We start from the raw sequence: 24,399 nt of genomic DNA on the forward strand, positions 1-24,399 counted from the left end.
GAGGGCGGAATAGCATAAATACTTGATGGCGGAGCGTTTAAAATTGTTGTGCATGAAATGCGCTTATACTTGTAATTTAAGGCAAATTCAAAGGACACCGCAAAGCAAACAAATTTTCGATGCCTTTCAGCCAAGCAACAAAAGTCGACTTGGAGCATAAATGTAACATTTTGACAGTTGTTGTGCATGTGTTTGTGTGTGTGTGTGTGTGTTTGTGTGTGTTGCCATTTGCAAAACGTGTGCGCATAAATATTTAAATGCCAAAAAGTCACGTCTTGAATAATTGTTTAACTTGCCGAATGGCGGGGGCAATGAGTTGTTAGCAAGTCGAAGGAGTTGAGCGAGAAGTGAGGTAAGCAAGGGAAGGGGAAAGGGGGTGACCGGGATGAGGTAGGCAACAACTGCTGCTGCTGCTGCTGCTGCTGCTGCTGTTGCTATTTTAAGAAGTTTTTCAACTAAGTGCAGCTGCTGTGTTGCTGCTGGCTCAGGCATTAGCAGGCAGCAGGCAGGCAGGCAAGTCTCCCCAGATCCAGGCCAGGATTCATTATTATGAACGCAAATTACTCGAACACACACACACACAGTGGCGTGTGTGTGTGTGTGTGTATTTGTGACTGTTAATTTTCATATTAAATCCGTTAAAATGTGCAAATACCCAACAGGCACTCGCAGAGCACGATGCTCTGCGTCGAGCACCAGCCTCAAGACCACACACACAGCAGCGGAGCATGGCGCAACCCTTGCACCCCGCAGCCTCTTCTTGTAAGAGTGGGTGGGGGTGAAAGGAGGAGGAGGAGAAGGAGGAGGGGGAAGGGGAGTCAAGGAAGGAAGTCAAGCGAAGTGTGCGGCGCACGTGCTGCCCCCAAATATGAATATGAATATGAATACGAGAAGAGCGAGAGAGAATAGTGTAAGTGAAGTTATTAAAGCTACTAACATGCACATAAGTATGCACTACACCGCACTCACACCTCCCTCCACACACACACCAACACACTAACACCAACACAGCTTATGCATATTACTTTCACCTACTTTCACTGCTTAAAAATGTGTGTAATATGATTTTGGAGCGCGTGAGTGTCGGGTGTGTGTGTGTGTGTGTCTGTGTATAGCATATACTTACTACTTATGTGGCATGCCACATGCAGACAAGGCAGCTTTTTGATTTATACTCAAGCAACATTGTGAATGCCACCTTTGGGGCATTGCCACCACCGCTTCGCGTGTGTGCGTGTGCCACATCGTAAAACATGCCACACACACACACACAGACACACACACACATCACAGTTCAATTGCCAACTTACACATCTCTTTGCCACAGATAATAACTGACTCCCCCCCCCCAAATCCCTGACTCTCTGTCTGACTTACTGCCTCTGATTGCTCACCTGACTAACTAATTGGCAAATCCTTGGCAAAAGCCTTTTATGACTTTTGCAAATTGCTGCTTCATTTTCACATCTCTCAAAAAGTGAAAACTACTTTCAACATTAGACAATGAAACGTGTTGCTAACTAAATTAACAACTTAATGCTAATAATTGCCAATAATACAAAATAAGTTTTATATTTTTACATTTCTTTTTCTGGTATTTACATTTACTTTCATTTATAGTACAACAACTGAATACAATTATTAACTCTCCACATGTTCGATGCTAAAATCGCATACATGTGCACTTATGTATGTAGAATTTAATGCATACAGTGGATCATAGCTTATTTCAATTACCAACAACCAACAATTTTTCATGAAACTGGTATTTAATTTCAGTTTAATGTTTCAACATAAAACATAGTACTATACTATTTGAAATAACTTTTTATATTTTATATTTCTTAAGCAAAATGAAATCAATGAAAAACAAAAATGTTAAAAAACATTTTCAATAGTCGGTTGGTGCTGGTTGAAATATGCTGTGATCCACTGTATCTTCATTTCTTCTTCGGCAATTATTTCAACCTAACCTATTACGGCAACTAAGAACTTTTTAATGTATGCATCGCCAAATGCAACTCTGCGTTTTAGTGATGACACAAAATAGTGATAGCAAAAATGTTAATTTTGCTGCTGATCACTGTTGCGAATTTATAGCGTTAAAAAAATTAGATTTAAATTTATTTTTCATTAAAAATCGAATATGTACAAAAAATTGTTTCTGACTTTATTTACTTATTTATTTAAAAACGTAACATATAATTAAAATTAACATTAACACTATTACTAAAGCACTGTCTCGTGGCTTACTCTCTGACTTTCTTTGTTGCGTCATAACATAAAGGAATTCCGATATTTTCGCCTTTATCTTTACTTTTTGACAAAATCATCTAATTTATCCCACCCGAAATTTATTCTATAAATCCAAACGTGTTCAAAATAAAATTAATTTCAACCAAAAAATAAAATACAAAAAAATAAAATCGTTTCTTTATATTATTTTTTTTTCATATAATAATAAAGAAATCATCTGTGACTACTAATCAATTTCGTATAGAACTTCTGATGAGTATTCACAATATATTACAATATATACATATATATATATATATATATATATATATATATATATATATATATATATATATTTATATATTTTTTGCAACTCTTTCCTCATTCAATTTGCTTCATCCATAAATAATTTTGTTCGATATATCCTAGAATGATATATAAAAATGTTCACTTGGACAAAAATAAAGACGGAAATAGTTCGTTTATATGAGAACACTGATCAGAAGTTCTTTACGAAATTTATTATAAGTAAAATATGATTTCAAATTAAATATATATCATTAAATATGTATATAAAGAAACAATTTTCTTCAAAAAATTTAAGCTAAATCGAAAATACTAAATTAAACTATTTCATCATAAGTTGTCTTTTTTTATACAGTCTATAAGTGTAATATTTAAAAAATATGTAAAAATAATAACTTTTTAAACATTATAAAACAAATAAATTAACTCTATTTTCATTGCAATGAATTTAAGGAATTTAAAAAAAAATTATTAGGAAAATTGTTATTATTACTATATGATAAATAAATTTAAGGAACATTAAAAAAAAAATCTTTAAAAATATTAACAAGTCAATTGCTTCTACTTTGAAACACTGCAAACACGAAACTGTTGAGGATGTGATGTATCGATGCTCAAAAATAAAATCGATGCTGGTGAAAAAGAATTCACACATCGATAGAAAAAATCATCGATCTAATGTCCAGCTCTATCGAAAGCGCGTGCTTCCTTTCTTGTCGAAACCACGCAACGAGCTTGACGTCTTTAAGTCTGCAGCGAATTTGCTTCAGTTTTATTTTGTTTGCACGTTTTTTTTTTTGATTTCAAAATGTCTGATCATAATTTGAAGTCGTCGGAGCAACCATCCGAATGTGAGCCCAAGAAGGAAGACAATGCTGAGGAAACTAAGCCCATCTTGACGACTTTAACCAGTTTGGTGCCGCCGCACCTCGATGTGAAGGATGATTTCGACAATTCGGACAATGATGAAAGCGGCGAACCAAGAGTCAAGCGACAGAAACTAATTTGCTGGCTGGAACTGTGCGATAAACCGCCTAGCTGGCATGGGATTAATCCGGAGTCAGATGACGAAGAGGAGGACAGCGACGACGAGGGGGAAGAGGAGGAGGAAAGTGATGACGATGACGATGACGATGATCGTGGCGACATTCAGCAAGAGGAACTCAATATTTCAATTGTCCTTCCGGACGATTCGGAGGATGAGGATTAGCAGCTAAATGCGATTAAGAAGAAAATTATATACATACACATATGTGTATATGCATTAAACACGTGGTACACACAAAAATAAAAACAAAGTGTTAGCTTTTTTTTTTTAGCTCCTCTTGCAGCTTGTGCACAACTGTACCTCAAATTGATAATAACTGTCAGTGGCACACACGTGTCGTCAACTTCTACTTCCACTTATATAAGATGATGCTTTGAAGGAGATGATTCCACAACTGGAACTGAAAGTAAGGTCGGTTGGTTGCTTGGTCATAAAAAGTCTGTCTCAGGCATTACACATGCCCACAAATTAGTGGCACATTTGGGACCCTCAACTATGTATGATGAGTGTGTGTGTGTGTGTGTGCGAGTGTCTTAGTGTGTGTGTGTGTGGTGTTTGTGGCTGTCATGCAACAAACTTGAAACCGCCAAAAAGGACAAAAAGCAAGCCAAGTCAGCAGCAGTAGCAACAACATTGACGTCAACTACTTAGCTAACAACATTTTACTACAAATTCGGTTTGAAGTACTACATATAATTTTCAAGTTTTTAATGGATCCAGTTGGGAATGGGTTATGCGTGTGTGACTCTCTCTCTCTCTCTCTCTGTATGTGTGTGTGTGTGTGTGTTAACCAAACCATTAAGCTAAGCCAAAAATGGATGTGTGGCATCAATCCTCATCACACTTATCTTCATCACCTAGCTTATATATTCATTCATTCATTATTCTCCCTCTCTCTCTTTCGCATTCGATTTGCTTTTGTGTTTTGTCACAAAACATACAAATTATCAACGCCTTTTTTCTGTGTTGACATGCTGCCGACGCTCACAAATGAAAACAACGCAATAACCTATGTATTACAATATTATTATTCAATAACAATTATACTATTGTTTAGAGAATAACGACGCCAAGATACGCTCTATAAAAATAAGGCATAAGGAAATTAAATAGGAAATATTTATAGATTAGAAATGAATTATTAAATATTTATGCATATTCAAGTTAGTATTAAAGGGAAATTAATTACAAATATTTGTGATGATGATCTGAACAGGCATAAGGAAAAGAAAAGAAATAGAAAACATTTATAGATTTTAAAAAATAAGTTTCCATACACGAAATTCAATAATTATAGATATTCCAAAATTAGTCTTTATAGGAAAAATTTACAAATATGATGATCTACCAACAAATCTGCAATAAATGTATATATCATATTTTGAAGAACATACATTTCAAAGACAATTATAACAAATTAAAAGTAGGAAAAAAACTTATTTCAATTTTTTTCAAAATTTCAACATAATAAAAACTGGCTTCACATATTTACAGTTCCAAATCAAACTTTTATTCTTGTTTTATGGAAATAAGTTTCTTTTTTTTTTTAGATTAATATTACATAAGTTAAACTCTGATTATTAGTTATATATTGGTATAACAAAAAATTCAAATTAAATACTAAAATTATATATTTGAAGTTGTTTTGTTTGCTTAAATTTATGTTTAAATTCGCTAGCCATTTAAACATAAATCAATCCAAGAAAGAAAATTAATGAATTTTTTTTTCCTTTTTAATTTAAGGCAGTAGAGTTTGTGCTTGATCAAATTCATTTTTATAAAAAACATTCGGAAAGAAAAGAAACTACTTAATAAAATTGATTACGTTTTAGAAATGCTTCAACATAATTTAATTAAAACAAAAAATTATATGATAAAATTGAAGAAAGTTTATAAAAGCTACAACACAATTTGAATAACATATGTAAAATATTAACTTAAAATAGTGTTTGATCTAATTATTTTTGATAAAGGATTAATTCTGTACATGTAGATATATTTGAATCATATAATAAGAAAGAAATCATATCTGAGTTCAGTGTTCTCCAATAGCATGTCAAGGTGACTAAGCTTGCCACGTCCAGTGGTCATTAAATATTGTGGCGCCCCAAGTTGCTGGTATTAAAAGAGAGCGGCGGGAGAAAGAACGGGAGACAATTATACGCACTCAGATTTTATGGACTTTGATTGCTTTTGACATTTATTGATTTATTCAAAAGCAGACGAAAGTTGTGGCAAGAGCGGTGTGAATGTGTCCTCTCTATGTGTGTGTGTGTGTGTGTGTCTGTGTGTTGAGAGTAAATATTTATAAATTGCTGATATGCAATTAAAAATTACAAGAACAACAAGCAGACTGTCATTGACAGCTGCAGCGTATTGTATCAACATTAAATATAAAGACATTAACAGCAAGTGTTGCTGGCATGAACGACTAGAAAATATCCTAACCAGCAAGAAAGGTTCAATAGTTATATATCTGAAATTCTTAACTCAAGTATAGAGCTGAATATTTGCTTAACTTTGTCCGATTGTGCTGAAATTTTAAGGATTGCTGGAGAAAGCAATAAAATGTGCCTCAACTTAAGCTCTTAAACATATCAACAAAATTCCGTCTTGTATCGACATAAAACATTAAGGAATTAACAATGAGTGTTAAGCATGCATTCCTGGAAAGTATCAGAAAGAAAATTACAATAGTTATAGTATATCTAAAACTCTTAACTAAAGCATAGAGTTTAGCTTGGCCCGATTGTTCTGAAATTTTAAGGATTACTGTAGAAAACATTAAAATATTCCACAAGTTAAGCTTTTAATTCTTATATTATACATGCTAACATATTTTATTTTACTTAAGGTTCAATTATTGTGAATATGATTTAAACTTTGTCCGATTGTGCTGAAATTTTAAGGATTGCTGGAGAAATCATTAAAATGTGCCTCAACTTAAGCTCTTTAAAATATCAACAAAATTAGTATTTAACATGCTATAAATAAAATAATATATTTTATATTGCTTAAAGTTCAATTATCGCATACTTGAAATACCCTTCTCTGACTTTCTATTAAGTATGCGCTGGACATTTACTCATTTGTATAGTTTAATGTATGTGCAAATAGTTTCGATTCGATTTTGGATTAAAGTCCAACGATGGTTGCACAATCCTTAAACGCTGATATGACAATAAGTTAAACAATTCTGAGGTTTCATCGATGCGTGCCGTGAGGCAATTGCAAAGTGTGAAAATGTGTTCTAGGTTTTTGGTTATTTAATAAGGATAAATTCCTAATTACACATTGAGTATTTGTTGGCTAAGTAATTGCATAAAAGCCAAATATATAATTATTTATTAAGTCAACACGTTTAACTAACTTTGGCTTGGGCAAACAATGCAAATTATTGGCAAATTAAGCAAATGGTAATTATGATGAGTTCTCCCTTTTTGAAATACAAAACATTTCGCAACTGAATTGATCGATAATTAACCATAATAGGTAGTTCGAAGCAGAGCAAAGAACTGATAAGACATGCTGATGACCTTCATGAATGTATTGAACGATATGGGCGGAAATGTGGGCGGTCTGATGGAGGCGGGCTTCTGGCTACGCATAATTATATAGCGCATAATCTGCTTGTACTTCGAGCTGCACGGCAGCCAATTGTGGTTGAATGCCGAGTGTCCAATCCGCGAACTCTGCAATCGTGAGTGCAAGTGCATCAATTATTATCAAATAAATCAATAAATCGAAACTGTTTTCCACTCACCGACGAGATCATTTCATCGCCATAATAGCAGACCACAAAAACTTGCACAAGCGACGCCGAAAAGAAGATGAAATAGAGCACAATATCCTCCACATTGGAGGCGGTGATCTGAAAGCCAGCGAAACAGATCACCAAAGAGGCAGCAATAAAGTTCCAGAGAATGGTGAAGCTGAAGATGTTGTTCACCTCCTCGCTGAGGCTGCAAAGCACAAGAAAATATTAACAAAAAATAATAGTTATTATTGAATTAGAATTCTACATGAAAGCGAAAGTACTTAATGTAAAATAGGTATTAAGAAAACTTGGTTATTTTAATATAATATAAGAAAGACACTTGAGCTACAATTCTACAAAAGATATATACTATATATAGCTATATTATAATAAAGACATTATTGAAAAGAATTATTAAAATAATTAATTAAAAATACTGAAGAAATTGAATTACAATACAAAAAGTACTTTAAGTAAAATAGGCATTATTAAATCACAGTTATTTAAATCTATGTTTTAGAATAAACAACTCTTAAAGAATAGTATATATCAACCAGAAGGGAAGCTACTATCTATAACTTATTGTTAATATACTAAACAAAATAGAAAACAACTATAACATAAATTTAAAGCTATAAAATTATATTTTATAACGAAGGCTAGAAACTATACCTAAGATGATAAAATGTATTAATAAGAGTATATTAACAAGAAGCCTAGAAACTATCTATAATTTAAGGGGAATATAAGGGGAATACTTAATAGTAATTAACAATAGATTAACAAGCAGGAAAGCAATCATCACTTAGTTCTTGTCAATAGTATTATTAACAAGAAAACAAAAAAATCTATATTCATTTATGATAATATTATTGAATAATGGAAAGAAGAGCTATACATACTTTATCGCCTTCATTAACAAGAATAACTTTATCTATAACTTGAAAAGCGGTTTCTTATTATGCCGATAAAAATTGATTAATATGCAAGTCATGAAACAAATTTTAAGATTTTCACTTCAAGACAATGAAATGTAGCTAAAGAAGTAATTTAAATGTAGCTGAAATCTAAGTTAATTCTAAATTGCATTCATTTAATTTTAATGAAGACGTTTTGGTCAATTATTGTTATGGCAAAATATTACAAAACTAAAAAAAAAACAAAACTTATCAATGTTCATTTCCACTTTAAGATAGTCTTAGTCTTTCCTATATTATTTTTACAGAATATAAGAACTATAAAATTAGAGTCTCTCTAAATTTAAAGACATTCAAATGTAGCTAAAAATCAAATTTAAATGTAGCTCAAATCTAAGTAAATTATAAATTGCATTCTTTTTTTTATGTGCAAACTTTTTGGTCAATTGTTGCCTTGAAACATTTTCAAAAAAAAAATAAAAATAAAACCATAACTTTTATCAATTGCCACACTTTGATCTATTCTTATATTAGCAAATTATTAACTAAGTTGAAGTCTAGCACACTTGTTTCCCATACTCTTTTTACATAACATTTTCTTAATATTAAGATATGTTCTTATGTCTTTCTACTTTCTAAAGAACTTACTCTAAGGCCCGGGCATGATACACAACGAGATTCTGTGCCCACTTGACGTTCTCCTCCTCGGTGTGGGCATCGCCATCGTAGGCTTCCAAAGTGTCAGCCATGTAGTTGAAGTGCATTGTCAGCTGGGTGATCGTGGTGATGAGCAGCAGATCGACGCAGACATACGAGACACCAGCGACATAGGCGCAATGGGCCAATCCCCAATAGGAGAACCAATAGACTGTGATGTCCGTTTCGGCATCGTAGGGAAAGTAAATGTGAAAGCCGTAGTTGCGCTCAAAGATCTCCGAGCCCATGAAATAGTATTTGATGGTCGACTTGATGGCCGGATAAAAGCTGAACGATGAGGTGTAAGTCATGCAGAGAATAGTGAAAAGCCACATGACACGATTCATATGCTTGTTGTAGTAGGCCACATGATACGCCTCCTGTTTCTCCTTGGACATAGGAAAGATCTCCTTGAGATCGTCGAGCAGCTTGACCAACGTTCTGCGATTCACTGTCAAACCGAATTGCTTGAAATCGGCCATGAAACTGAACCCGATGCAAGGCGCCACAGCAGTTGCCTCCAGCAGCGTTGTTGTCGATGTGATGTGCACTATGAAATACGCAATTTCCCCGACGACATACGCATTGAAATTGAGGAATCCCAATATCAGATAGAAACGCAACAGATAGCGACGCAACAGATTCTTATCCCGTTCCGAATAAAGATCCTCGCCAATGGTTTTATAGAAGACCATCGGAAATCGCGTAAGATCCTCAAAGGTGAACACATCTCGTTGCTCTTTCTTCTTCCGCCAAAACATTTTTCGTCTGTCTTCGATTCTTTCGACTTATCAAGTGAAGCATTTGTTTGGGTTTATATAAGCTCCAAAATGAGGAGGAGGAAGAAGGCGTCGCTGCATTATTCGGCACACAACATGAAATTGTCATGAGGGAAGCAGCCCAGTTGGACTTTGGTATTGTGTCGCAGTTTGTTTGTTCTGCTCCTTCAGCTGCCTCCTTCAGCTGGCTAATTAAGTAATTATAGACACCTGCTTTGGATCCAGTACCTGCATAACGCATGCTTAAACATTTATGTTGTTATTAGGTCTGTGTTTGCATACGATATACCAAACAACAGACCCCGTTCAATCAGTCACTGCACATTGCTGTCCCACTCCAAATGGATTGTTTCAACGTTTTTCGTAGAAGCGACAACTAGAAGAAGAGCAGGAGAAATATTTAGTAAATATAAATACTAACAAAAATTTTAAAATATAGAATATACAAATGTAAAACAAAGAAACGAAGAATTAAATTCAATGCAGTAGAAATATTTAGTAAATATGTATATGAAATTTATAAAATATAGAAAAAAAAATATATGAAATATAGAATTTAATTAAATTGAACGTTTTTCGTAGAAGCGACAACTAGAAACAGAGGCAGAGAAGGGGGGAATATTTAGTAAATATAAATACTATATGGTATTTATTAAAAATAGAAAAATATATATGAAATATAGAATATATGTACATATATAAAAAAAGAATTTAATTAAATTAAACGCTGGAGAAATATTTAGTAAATATATAAAATTCATAAAATATAGAAAAAAATATATATGTAATATAGAATTTAATTAAAATATAAATTTTTAGCAGAAGCGACAACTAGAAGCAGAGCAGGAGATTTAGTAAACATAAATACTAATAAAAATTATAAAATATAGAAAAAATTATATGAAATATAGAATATACATTTATAAAATATAGTACCTAATTCCGTAATTTAATTATAATAAATACAAAATACCAAGAAAGAATTCCAAACACTTGGCAACTTTGTAATTATTTTTTTTCTATTTTTTTAAATTTTATAATTCTAAAATATATTGAAAAAATCATTTCTAATAACTGAACTAAATTCTCAAGTTATTTTTATACTAACTATATATTTAAGTAGTTCCATTTAATTTTATTTTATTTATATCGTACCTAAAAAACATAGAACTGTCATAAAATTGCATATTTAAAGATCAGTTAATTAAAGATTGTACATTTTTAAACCGATTTTTAAAGTGTTGAATGGTAATCAAGTACATTGGAAAAGCAAATAGAGAAATCAAATACGCTACTCCTTTGGTTAATCGAATAAAATAGAAAAATGTTGGTATTATTTCAACAAGTATCTGAGCTGAAAAGGAAAGCAATAAGAATTTTGAAAGTATCAAAGAATGCATTTGTTATGTATTGAGACTTTAGAAGCTTGAAAATAGCCAAAGCGTTGTGAGACAAGTTACACAGATTACAGACAGATTACCACCACAAATGGAAGGGGAGGAGTATCCATAGACTTGGCGGGCAAAAGGGACATCAAAGTCGAATCAAGTGCAAGAGCCAATTGTAATATGCGGAAAGAGAGAGAGAGAATGAAAAGAATGGGAAAGCGAGAGCAGAAGAGCCCTTGAGCGATTTTGGCAAATATGATTGCGATTTGGTTTCTTGCGATGCGAAGCCATGCGATGGATATGGATGCGGTTGCCAAAGTCAGAATTTCGAACTAAGCCAAAATGTCTTAGCCTTTTGTTTTTTTTTCTTTGTTCGTGGGTGGTTAGTTGGATGGATTGTGTGGGTCGTCAGTTATTGGGCGGACCATTTTGATGGCTAAGAAAGTGGTGGTCGCATTTTGATGTTGACGCGCTTCAAAAGTTTCCTTCAAATGTTTCAATTATTCATTAGGAATGCGGCTCAAAAGCATTGAATATGAGAGCCAACTCACTGTGTCACTAACTGACTGGCTGACTAACTGACTTACAGTCGAGTCGCGGGCGCTTCCTTTGTTTTCGACTGTGTCACTCGAGGCAAGGTGAAGTCGCAAGCCACAGCAGCATCCAGCTGATACAGATGTCAGGCGTAGTCATTGCGACTTGATATCAAGGACGTTACACAGAGCTTAAAGTTGCAATCAACGTTGTTTAATTCAAATGGATGCACATCTATAAAAATACGTGAATATTAATGGTTTGTTTTTCAAAAGAATTTACCGAGCTTGCCTAGAAATGTAAACATCCAGTTCTAAGATATGATTGAATTAGTTTAATTAAGCTGATTAGAATGCACACACAAGTGAAATGTAACGTTGCGATCAAAACTTAACTGCTTCACATGCATCAGCTGTTTTTTGCAGCTTTGCATTTTGTTTGGCGTTGCCCATAAGTTTTTTTTCCTTCACTGCACAGATCTCCCTGTATTTTACAACAAAAATAAAAATAAAAAACATTTTAAATGCAAAGTACCGGGAAACTCTGGAATCAATGTAAAGTAGGGAGAAGTTTAACTTTGAGGCAACTTTAGGTGCTTGTGCAACACACACACACACACACGCTGTTGATTTGTTTGTATTTCTGTTGTAGGTGATTCATAAGGAAAGGCAGTGCATAAATTGGTGCATTGATAGTTATGTTTATTTATTTTTCTTACGCTCCATCTGCAACAAAAGTTTTCCAATTAAATTCACAACGTTGTCATTAGAAACTTGCGGCCAAAATGTCCACTTCTCTATGCCACATGCATAAATTGCAGCCAAATGACGCACACACATTTTACACACACACACACACACACACATGCAAGAATATAAATTTATATAAAAATAATTTAGCTTAAGTGGTGAATCCATCATATAGTTTTAGTTTTTTTGTGTGCCAACTTTTCAACATGGCCGAGCATAAAATTAAAATTACAAAAAAAATTATAGACCAAAAAAATGGCTGAATTTGGAATACCCTCCCAAATAAATACACAAATCAGCTTTAAAATAAATTGATGGAAGAACGTTGTCACAATTGCCACAGATCAATGAATAAAACATTTTGTCACCACATTAAGTTGGCTGCGCTTACGTAGCTTGAAATGTCCGGAATACATGACACAGTCCAATTACACGCCGTAAGAGTATGAAATATGAAAGAGCCTTAGGACAAAGTTCTCGGAGGCTTATGAGATTTTAATTAACATAAAAAGTACAATACTTTTACTTACGTATACATACATATGTACATATACAACATTCTTTTTTATTTATGTATATTTTGACCGCAAATCTTTTTACGTTGCATTGTATCGAAACTTTCTCTTAGATGGCAAAAGTAATTGTGTAAATAAAGTTCTAACGATGCAAATGCTAATTAAAATGCTTGAGTACGAAGGGCCAAACTTCTCCCATGAAACTTGAAAACGGTCAAATTTTGGTCAAAGACAGACTGTAAACAAGCTTTGACAATTGGCATTCTCTTGCAGGTTCAGTATTTAACTCAATAACATACCCTTTTCTATTAATTGCAACAGTACAGGGTGTAAGCTGCTTATGTTTGCATTTTTACGTTATATTTGTGTATTTGTTTTTTGCCAATATGTATTTATGATTGTTATTTGCAAACATCGTGTGTCGATGGTGGACGAACGAGGAGAAACTATTATTGATGCATGGCAGAATTGCAATATTTGGCATTCACACAAATCACATGCACGTCGTGCAAAAATGGTACGAGGTGGCAACGCCAACGGCCAGTTCAGTCGGTTGTCAGCCCTTCTGCATTTGCTTTGCGTTTTGTTTTTGTCAGTTTTGTCGCATTTTTGCTACTAGTTGTTATTGTTATTTATGTGTTTGCTTGTATTGCTTTTGCTTGCGCCTGTGTCAAAAGCGATTAATTTTTCACACGAAATAAAGTTCATAATTAATGCATGCTGTTATTGTTTATTAAATTCTGACATTACTTTGTGCAGTGTTTTTTTTGCCGGTAATCGTTGCGTTCAGCTTACGCTAGTGTTTTTTTTTCCTTTATTTTGATGTGCGAAAGTGAAAAATGTGGCAAAAGTGAAAAGTGCTCTAAGCCTTTATAAATGTGCGCGTGTGTGTTTTATTAAGTGTACGTATTTATTACTAAATAAATACGTATGTATTTACATCGGCAACAACGGTAGCTCGCTAAAGCTGTCTCAGAAATATGTACATACATACATTAGTATGTACATACGTATGTAAGTCAAAGCATCTTTCCAAATTTTTTTTTTGCCGGTAATTTTAGCGTTCAGCTTACGCTAGTGTTTTTTTTTTGTGCGAAAGCCTTTATAAACGTGTGCGTGTGTGTTTTAATAAGTGTACGTATTTATTACATCGACAACAACAACAACTGCGACATACTAGCTGTCTCAAAAATATGTAAGTCAAAGATTCTTCCCAAATGTTTTCTTGTAGTTGTTATTGTTGTTGCTATTTGTCGTTGCTTTGCATGGCATGCATTGCCTTGTTCAGAGAGCGCAAAGCAAGATGGCTGCCGTGAGAGCGAACTGCGCGCTTTGACGATCTTATTGCAAAAACAATTCCCTTTTAATGAGTATGTGTGCGTGTGTGTATGAAACAGAATTAGCAGGTGGCATTTGAAATACCCAACAAGCATTTTCTGTGTAAATACCCAACAAGCAAATTTAATTTCTTATTTGACTGAATTTTTGAGTTTTAGAGATCAAGAACAATTTTAAGTGGGAATGCATAGGAAGCAATATTGTTATGGAATGAAAATGTATTGTAGTAAATTCAATTTGAATGAACATATAAAAAAGATTTAGTTTATTTGTAAATTGTAATAATAAGAGTTAAGAACATTTTGACATGTTAAATGATTAGTGAAATTAAAGATCAACAAAGTAATATAATTACATAATATAATAGCTTTTTAAGGATTATTTTTATTATAATTAAAAAGATTTTATAAAAAATATCGAACTATATTATGTAGTATTTTTGATGAAAGCCTATTCAAATAGTTAATTTCAAATCAGATCATTTGAATATACCATCCGTGTAAATTCAAGGCATAAAAGCCACCTATTGAGTGGTTCAATCAGTATGACACGCCTCCTCAATCAGTTAATCTCTTCAGGCGGAATAACAGCACTTTATTATGCAGTATGAAGTGAAGCGTATGATTATCTTACGCATTCCGCAGCAATTGTTAATTGCACGTAATTGCAATTCATTCGTTAAATTAGTTGCATTATCACTTTTTACTTACTACATACTACTATATCGAACGGAAGAGTTTGTGAGCAAACCAAAGTTCGAAACAGTTATTGGCCATATTTACATTATTTCTTAATAAGTGCACAATCCGTAAATCGACCGAGCGACAACACTGAGGTCATATCAATGTCATAATACTTGATGGACGTGTGCGATGTGCCCAATGATTGGCGGTTTTTTTGTTGTCGACAAACAATATAAACTGTTCAATTGAGCAACTCCTGAAGTTGGTGAAACAATGAAAATGGCAAGACAATAAAGGGAGCGATTATTAACACAACTGTTGCATCAATATTGATTTATTTTAAATTCATTTTTAACGGTTTAAATTTTGTTTAAAATTAATATTCCTATAATAGCTTACAAATTTGAGGTAGCTATTTTAGTCTCTAAGAAATAAACTTTTTCGCATGAGCCCAGGGCGTATACTTAATTTATGAGAAGACAAGTTTATTGTTCAAAATGAGCCACTCTCTGAATGATTTTAGGCAAAACTAAAGTTTACGCTTAAATTTGTAATTGTAAAGTAAATATAAGAATATTTGACTCGCAAAAATTCCTCGTTCATCATCGATTGATGGGCTTAAATGAGGAATGCGTTGGTAATCAGGTCAAGTTGTGTTCGTCAAAGTAAAATGTTAAATCAGAAGAGTTGTTTTCTACGCATGCACATGGAATGTGTGAAATATGCGAATGCATTTTGTTGTAAGCAACTCATTTCATTTGCCAACAAGAGTTGTTTGCAACACAGCCCGTCACCCTTTTAGTCACTTTTGACGTCTGCTCGTTTGCTCCATCTCAATGCCAATCATATTTTCGAAATTCTTTCCATTTTAACTGGCTGCCGTTGCTGTTGTTTTATGTTAACCACAAACTAACTAAAAGCAATCCGTAACGAGAATTGTTTAGATCTCCGGTCGAAATGAAGCCATCATTTATACAACAGCAAACACAAAAAAAACAACAACATATAGACAGACAGCTAGACGTTAAAAGGAAGCGAGGAATATGCGTTATATAGGCATGTGCAAATATTTCTCAATGTAAAAGCCAATCACAAAAATTCCAAGTGCTTTCTTTTCAGTTTTTTTTTTTTGTTAAAACAGTTTTGCTTCCATTTTGGTTTAGTTTTTGCTTAGCAGGTGAACTATCAAAGGCCAAAGGCGTTGTTCACCTGGCATTGTGTTAAGTTTCAAAAGGATCCACATGCGGCCCCAGCGATTGCCCCATGGTAAAAAGTGCCTGCAAGCTCTGCGCCCAACGTTTGACATACAAACGATTGCTGCTTTTGCCAACACATACGCTTACCTCAAGTCGGGAATAGATAAAAGTGAATATTTTAGATGCAGTTCGCTGAGAGCTTAATATATTAATATGTATTCAGCTTTGAGCGTCATTTGGAAATGTTTAAATTCATGTAACGAAGAGAGCGGACAATGCAAGGGAAGTGCATTTACTACTCTCTCATTAGAGCAAGTTTTAGTTTTGCCTTGTACGTACATTCGTAAACGTTAAGGAATTCTAACATACTTAAGAGTCTCGTATATATTCTGCTTTGAGCAGCATTCGCAAACGTTTAACTACATTTTTCGATGAGAGCAAGCAATGCAAAGTACATTTTTTGCTCTCTCAAGAGAGCAAGTTTTTGTTTGTACGCTTTGTATGTCATTCGTAAATGTTAAATAGTTCAAATTTACTTGCTGAGAGCTTAATATGTATTCTGAGAGCAGATAATGCAAGTAAATATATTCATTATGCTCTCAAGAGAGCAATTTTACGTTTTGCTTTGCTCGTCATTCGTAAACGTTAAGCAGCATACACAAATTTTATGCTTTCTCTTTCGCTTTCATTGTTCTAGCATATTTCTAAGAGTTTATCTTTTTATCCCTTCAATTGTTTTAGTTAAAAGAGCATTTGATAGTCGTTGTGTGGGCTGCGAAACGAATACATTCGATATTTTTTGTTTCTCATATAACTTTATTCAAATTGCTTGCCAAGCAAAGATATGCAAACTCAAAGAAGTCGTCTCCTCACTTGATGTACATTTTTGATGTTCAGCCCCCAACACAATAGAGAATCAAGAATGGGGAATGAGAATTGGGATTGGGATTGGGCATCGAATACTTTCTTGTGCGAGGTCCTTCGTTCGTTTACTTACTTTGCTGCTTGCTGGAATGCACACTGAACGTAAGCGATAGAAAAAGACACAGATAGAGAGGAGAGGGAGAGAGATGGGCAAATATTAGTCTTTGGTATGCATAAAAAATCTGCCAACAAAGCGTAAGAAAAATCGTTTAATGCACGATTTGGCACAAGGGAAGCTTGTGGATGATGCCTGCAAGCAAGATGCTATCACCACCACCATCACTATCATTTGTACATCTTAGTTAGCTCCCGGCGATGTGCTCTTTTGTGTGTGCACTGCAATGTCCTGGACATGCGTTAATTGCGTGCAAAGAACGCATCCATCTTGTCGCTTAAGGTAAGGCCAAAGCCTTGGCGGTCGGTAACTAAACTAAATGGCAAATGAAATCAAATGGCTGACTGGCCCATATCCGTCGCACTTAATACCCAGCAAATTGTGCTACACAGTCTGACCCCAAAAAAAAGAGAAGAAAAAAAAAAAACAGCGCTCGCACACCTTCTTGAACACACAATCGCCCACCATCTTCTTCTGGTTAGTTATTGATACTTGGCGCCAGCAGGCAACCCATGCCAATAATGCCAGTGCAATCATCCAATCACCTAGTCAGAGCAACTGGCACAGTGGGTGGCATTAGTGCACAATCGCTCAAAATACCAATTTGCAATTCATTAGGTTTCTTTTTCCTTTTTTTTGCCTAATTAATATTGCCACTTACGCATTCCTAGCTTTTAAAGTGCAAGTTAAGCAGCTTAGCATAAATATTTTTACAATTCAAATTAAGCCTCATATTGAAAGTAAACTTAAATTGAATTGGAAAAATATGTTTGAGAGCTAACAATTAAATTGTGTAATAGAATTTCAATTGTTATGTTCATCCCTTTTTTTTGTGGAAGCATTTACTTAAGTGGTTTCATATTTAAGTTTATTTATTTATTTTGTATTAACCTTAATTAAACAGAATTTAAATTATAGTATTTATACATGTTTTAAGTGGAAGAATTGATGAAAATGGTTTCAAATTATTATTATTATTTTATTTCCAAAAACTAATAATGCTTTCTTTTAAAAGCCAATTATCATTCAAATTTAATATTGAAGAATTTCGAAATTATATTTCAATGTCACATTTAAGCTAAATTTGTTTCTTTTGCACAACAAACAATAATTTACGAATTACTTATTATGAAAGTGTCAGTAAATGAAATTAAAATATTTCATTATATCTTCTACATATAATTTATGTAGAGTTGTTATTATATCTAAGTATAAATTTTGGCAGTTTTATAATTAGCTAATATCGATTAAATTTCCAAGGTTTGACAGTAGAATAATGTAAACTTAAAGTCGTAAGAATGATTTTAATTAATCAAATTGTTATTTTATTATATCTTCTACATATAATTTAACTTTCTTTGTTATTAAATTTAAGTATAAATTTTGGCAGTTTTATAATTAGCTAATATCGATTAAATTTCCAAGGTTTGACAGTAGAGTAATGTAAACTTAAAGTCGTAAGAATGATTTTAATTAATCAAATTGTTAACACCACTGTGCATGGAGCACAACTGAATGGCGAAAGTGGAAATGTTTGCAATTTATTGTTACTACACAATGAGGACGACTTGTTCTTGGACTTGAGATCGCATGAGGCGCTGGCTGGCGAGAAATGAAGAGATGGACATGGAACTGAAAGTCGAGTCCGACTGGAGTCGTTTCTAATGTTGTGTGCAGCAGTCATTGATTGCCAATTGATTGCCGAGTTTCGATGGATGGGGCGTTGCCTTAGGGGCGGGGACGGGGGCGGTGGCGGAGAGCGGAGGGCGTGTAACAGTAGAAGTTGCAAAAGTCGAAGTAGTGAAGGAATAAGTTTAAGTTTAATTTCAAGTTAAAGTCAATGTAGTTGCAATGTGTAACGCGCAGCGTGGCACGTGCAACGCGCAACGTTGCAACGTTGCAACTGCAGGCAGGCAGGCAGGCCAGTCAGGCAGGCAGCATGCCATAATGTTGGCACATAAAATTTAAGCAATTTCGCAGTTAAGTTATGACTGCAAGCGAAGCTAGTGTCGACGGACGGACAGACAGAAAGACGGACAGACAAATATATAGTAGTCGTATTCACATGCATATTTACCGCAGAGTCAAAGCGACAAAATGCCTGACAGTCTGACAGACTTGGCCTGGCCTGGCCTCTCCTATGCTGTGCTGTCCTTTTGCTATCCTGTGCGCCATCCTATCGTATCCTGGTGCTGTCCTGGCCTGGCTGATAGGCGACAGTTAACAGTCAAGCAACTGGGCTTACGCAGACGGACGCTTAACAACAAATGCCACAGCAAGCAAATGCGACTGTGTGTGTGTGTGTGTGTTCATGGGGTCTGTCCATGGGACAAGGGAATATTCATGGGGTGGGGAAAGGAAGAGTTCAGGGGTTGCTGGCTAAATGGGCATGGTCGACGCCATCAAGCGGCAGGCAGCAGTCGTCAGACAAAAGCACGCAAAAACTTTGTTGCAAAACACTTAACGTCACACACATATACAGAAAGAGAGGGAGCTAAAGAGAGAGAAGGAGAGAGGGGGGAAGATGGAGCGAGGCAAACACCAACACGTGCTGTGGCACAGGCGACAAAAGCGCCACATCGATTCGCAATCAATTGTTTTATTGAGAATTTGCAATTAAAAAACTTCAGACTTAGAGTAAGCAAACGTTTAATGTGCATTAATTTTAGTCTAGTTGATAATTCTAAGAGACAAGATGTAGGCCTTTGCAGCCATTGGCTTACCAATAGTGTTAGTATTAATTTTAATTATAGCTAACCTATTTAAATAGAAGTTAAACAATTTTAAAAGACGCATCTTAAAAAAAAAATTTGTAGTTTAATTATTTGTAGAAACTCCAATTTCGATAATTGTATTTAGTTCTTTTTCCTTTTTTTTTGTATTAAATAAAATGAATATAAAATAAAAAGTAATTCTATACTGATTTTTCTTTTAAATTGTTTTCTATCTTGGAAAAAAATTGTAAAGAATAAAACAAATTAATTAATATAATAAAGTATAAAATAATTCTATACTTATTTTTTTTAATATGATTTCCGTCTTCGATAAAAAAAATGTACAATTTTAATTGTTGAGAAATTAGAACTAAAGTGATAAAATAAAACAAACTGGCTCTAATTTATTAAAGAAACTTTTCGAAAAAAATGTAAGAATAAAATAATTCTATACTTTTTTTTAAATATGTTTTCTGTCTTCGAAAACAAACTATACATAAATTATAATTGTTGAGATATTAACGTGTTAGTGCAAAATAAACTTTTATAAAATAAAGTATTATACTATCTCGATTTACTCGATTTTATATTCACAAAGAACTAAATTTAAAATTGAAAGCATTTTCCCAAAACTATTTTTTCATAAATTAATTGAATGTATAATTTTTGTAGAATTTTATTAGAATCATTTAGTTATGAAAGCTCTTTCAACAGTTGCATTGATCAAACTTTTGCAAGTGATGTGCTCAATTTCCTTGCAACTTTAACTTTCAACAGTTTCATTTAATTAACCCAGCCCTGAGAATTTCCTCCATTGAGGAGGAGGAGGAAGAGGGGGGCGGGCTGTCGATGTTTTTTGTGCTTTTTAGTGGGGCATATAGAGCAAACGATGTGGCATATAAATTGGCTTTTTATATTTTATTTTCTCGCGGAATTTGAGACGTTTTCGCATGCGACATTTGATACTTTTTGTCGGGTGCAGCATGAATACAAACTGTGCTGCTGTCTCTCTGTCTGTGTGTGTGTGTGTGTGTTTGCTGGTGTTGGTGTGTTGCATTGTCTGGTTAGTCCTTTCCGCATATATTTGAAATAAAGTTACGACAAGTTGCACTCAATTTTCAGCATTTACTGTCAGCGCGCTTGGCACGCCACGCAAGCCAACTCAGCCGATGGTCGGAGAGAGAGAGAGAGAGAGCATTACTTGGCGAGAAAGAGACGGGAGAGAATGGGTAACAAAAAGTATGTCAGATCGTGTGGACATGAAGAGGACACACACACACGGGCAGCAGTAACAGTAAAAACAAAAGCGAGCAACGCATAAAACGCTTGAAATGAATACGTGTAACTATTGTGTATACCTCCGTGTTGCATGCCACACCGCTGTGCTGCGCTGCTCTGCTTCCTGCTGTCCACGGCAACCGCAACAGCAGCAGCTTAGGCTGCCTGCCTCCTCATCCTCATCCTTCAACGTTTCATCCTTCCTCAGCCTCTTCATTCGTTGTCGGCTTGCCTTTTGATTTGCAAACATTTTCATTTTCATTTCATCTGCCACACCTGATTGTGTCGCTCTCTTTCTCTCTGTGTGTGTGTGTGTGTGTGTGGTAGATAAGCTGCAGCTCCATTTGCATATGGAATTACATGCGTGTGAAATTGCCGCTCAGCGTTCCACATGCCACAGGCCGCACACACGAAAGAAATCTGCCGGATTCCCATTAAAAATATCACAATAGAAACTTGCTTAGTGTCGCCCGTTGTGAGTGGCAGTTGCCACCTGCCACCTGCCACCTGCCACATGCCACCTGCAAACGGCGGGGTAAAGCACATTTAAGCTGACTAACAAATTATCTTAGCTAATGAGCTGCTCTCGCATCCCTCTCTCATAAATCTGCGGCCATAAACACATCATCTCTATTGTTGCGACATCTGCCTAATTAACAGTGCCACAACAACAACAGCAGCGCGCCACGCGTGGCAAGTGGCAAGTGGGGCAAGCTCCTGCTGCACAACTGTAATCCATCTGCAGTCGAGTTTCTTTTAGCTGAGGTTTGCGCAGAATGTTTGTCGGAAAATATCGGATAAATTAATACAACACTTTTACTTCTTTGAACGTAGTTCAAATTAAAAAATAATAATCGATTTTTTATGAATAGTAAATTAATTATTTATAAATCATCTTGTTACTAATTGATTCGAATGTATTATTTTGAATTCACTCATCAATATCATTATTATCATCATTATCATTATCATTATCATTATCATTATCATTATCATTATCATTATCATTATCATTATCATTATCATTATCATTATCATTATCATTATCATTATCATTATCATTATCATTATCATTTGTTTTTTTTTTTATTGTTTTTACTTGTTATTTAGTAGTTGAAATTTGATTTGATTGTCTTCACTTTTCACTTTATTCACAAATTTGTATCTCTCTAGGATTTGCATTTCTTTTTCTATTCACTTTCACTTTTTACTCACTTAGTTTAAAATTTAAAGAAATTTTAATTAATATTTAAATTTTTTAGTTGATTTTATTCGCTTTGCTTCAAATTTCAGCAAATTGTAATCTAGAATTGCATGAACTTAGAATATTAGTTTTGGAGCACATAAAGAGAATAAATTTAGTTTTCGGCAGTTGCTGTCGAAATTTAAAGTGCTTTAGAAATCTTTGACCACAGTCCAAGTAAAATATAAATGTTTTTATACATTTCTGTCTGCCAATCTGTATTTCCCTTGGCATCATTTTATTTATTCTGTGATTTTTTTTTCGCTCTGTTTATCATCGATCTTTTTATTTTTCATCTGTTTTCTATTAGTTGTGCTGTCTCTCCCACGCTTCATTGCTGATTCTCTTTCACAAAATCCTTTTCGTTTATCAGCTTTTATTTCAATTTCATACTTTGTAAATAGCTCGCGTTAATTTTGCGACAAATCTCACCTCAATAGAATGTCCAACTCGCTTTCTCTGACTCTCTCTCTCTCTCTCTCTGTCACTCTATCTCTTTTTCTTCTCATTTTGCTCTTGATGATGATTAACATAGAACAGAGCTGTTACATCGAGTCAAGTTGTTAACGAGTCAAGTCAGATGATCCAGATTAGTTGTTGCATTATGATTCAGGTAGTATTTGTGCTTTTATTTAGACGACAAATGCAGCCAACTTCCTGCCTGTAGAAAAGGACAGCAAATGTGTGCAAAAGAGAGAGAGAGAGAGTGAGAAAGGAAGGCGAAAAATACTATAGCTGCAGCTGCATTTGTTGTGTTGTACTTTTATGCTTCTTGCCGAAGGACTTGCTACAAATTTTTGGCCCAAAAGTCTTGTGGTGTAAAAAGAGGGCAACGCTTGGCTGCTAAGGAGCATGCCAAGGGGCGTGGCAGGAGGAGGAGAGAAGAGATGAAGAGTTGGACTAGCAAATTGCCGGGCGACGGCTTAACACATGGGCCATGCTCCAGAGCGAAGAGTTGCTGCCCCCCAAAAACAAGTTGTAAAGTGCAATGCAGTTGCAGTCGGAGTTGCCGGCCATTTTGCGTCAAGTTTTTATGGCCAACAGTGGGCGAATGGTGCTAAGTGGGAGAGGGAGAGGTGGATGGAGGGAGAGCTTTGGGGTTGGGGTTTGGTGCTTCGGTGTTGTCGGGCAATTCCCAAGCAGTTAAAATAATTGCAACAAATTTTCAAGTTTCCTTATTATCCCTTTTTGCATGCCGCCGCACATAATCCAACACACAAAACAATGCCCAGCAAACAAATAGACGCTGCGCACAAGGCACAACTGCACCGACTTTTGTACACCCGGTAAAGTTATGAATTTCTGTATATTTAGGTTTGTATAACTTGGTATATTTAAGAGTATAATTTAAGTACTATATTTAGGAGTACAAAATTGAACAGCAATTCAGACGAATATTTTAAATATTGTGCGGGAATATTTAAGAAAAAAATCTTAGTTCGAAATTTTAATTGAATTACAAAATTGAGCATATTTTGTTTTATAAAAATATTGTTTTATAACGAAATTGTAAGGAGTTCTCTTTGCTGTATATTAATCTAGTATATTTTAAAATAAACTACTTACAAAATTCAACAGTATTTCAGGCAAATGAATTGTGCGAGAATATTTTTCAAAAAATTCATATACAATTCTCAATTTCATTAAATTAAAAATATAGCATTTTTTTTGTCTATAAAGACAATTTAAGAAGTTTTTATTGCGGTATATTAATTTGGTATATTTTAAAAAGAATACCACGCTGCTTTACTTTTCCTATAAATTTTGATGCATTTTTATATAAATTCAAATATAATACTATTACTTATATAGCCAATCTATGTTATCACATAAATATGTGCTTCATTTTTATTTGCGTTGAAACAATAAATTTTTTGCTGGAACATATTTTATTTATTGAATATTTTTAAATTATTTTAAAACTAAAAGCTATAGATTATTAAATAATTTTAATTATATAATTAATTTATAAAATTAAGAAGTG

General features: G+C 34.3%; 1 protein-coding gene and 1 long non-coding RNA gene across 2 annotated transcripts in view; one reads left to right on the plus strand and one right to left on the minus strand.

Annotated features, from left to right (window-relative positions):
• The window catches only part of LOC132797311 (uncharacterized), a 41,059-nt gene extending 31,648 nt beyond the window's left edge, over positions 1–9,411 (plus strand). Inside the window, exons 2-4 of the long non-coding RNA XR_009633648.1 lie at positions 663–910; positions 8,905–9,261; positions 9,320–9,411. This is a non-coding gene — a long non-coding RNA (uncharacterized LOC132797311). The remainder of the gene's footprint in view (positions 1–662; positions 911–8,904; positions 9,262–9,319) is intronic.
• LOC132797308 (putative odorant receptor 92a) lies at positions 6,687–9,720 on the minus strand. The gene is made up of 3 exons (XM_060808983.1): positions 8,912–9,720; positions 7,353–7,551; positions 6,687–7,281 (listed from the first exon to the last, which is right to left on the minus strand). Exons 1-3 carry the CDS (start codon positions 9,718–9,720, stop codon positions 7,069–7,071), a joined length of 1,221 nt encoding a protein of 406 aa, XP_060664966.1. The 3' UTR covers positions 6,687–7,068.
• Between the last annotated feature and the right edge of the window lie 14,679 nt (positions 9,721–24,399).

Source organism: Drosophila nasuta, chromosome X (genome assembly GCF_023558535.2).
Source record: "Drosophila nasuta strain 15112-1781.00 chromosome X, ASM2355853v1, whole genome shotgun sequence".
Classification (NCBI taxonomy): domain Eukaryota; kingdom Metazoa; phylum Arthropoda; class Insecta; order Diptera; family Drosophilidae; genus Drosophila; species Drosophila nasuta.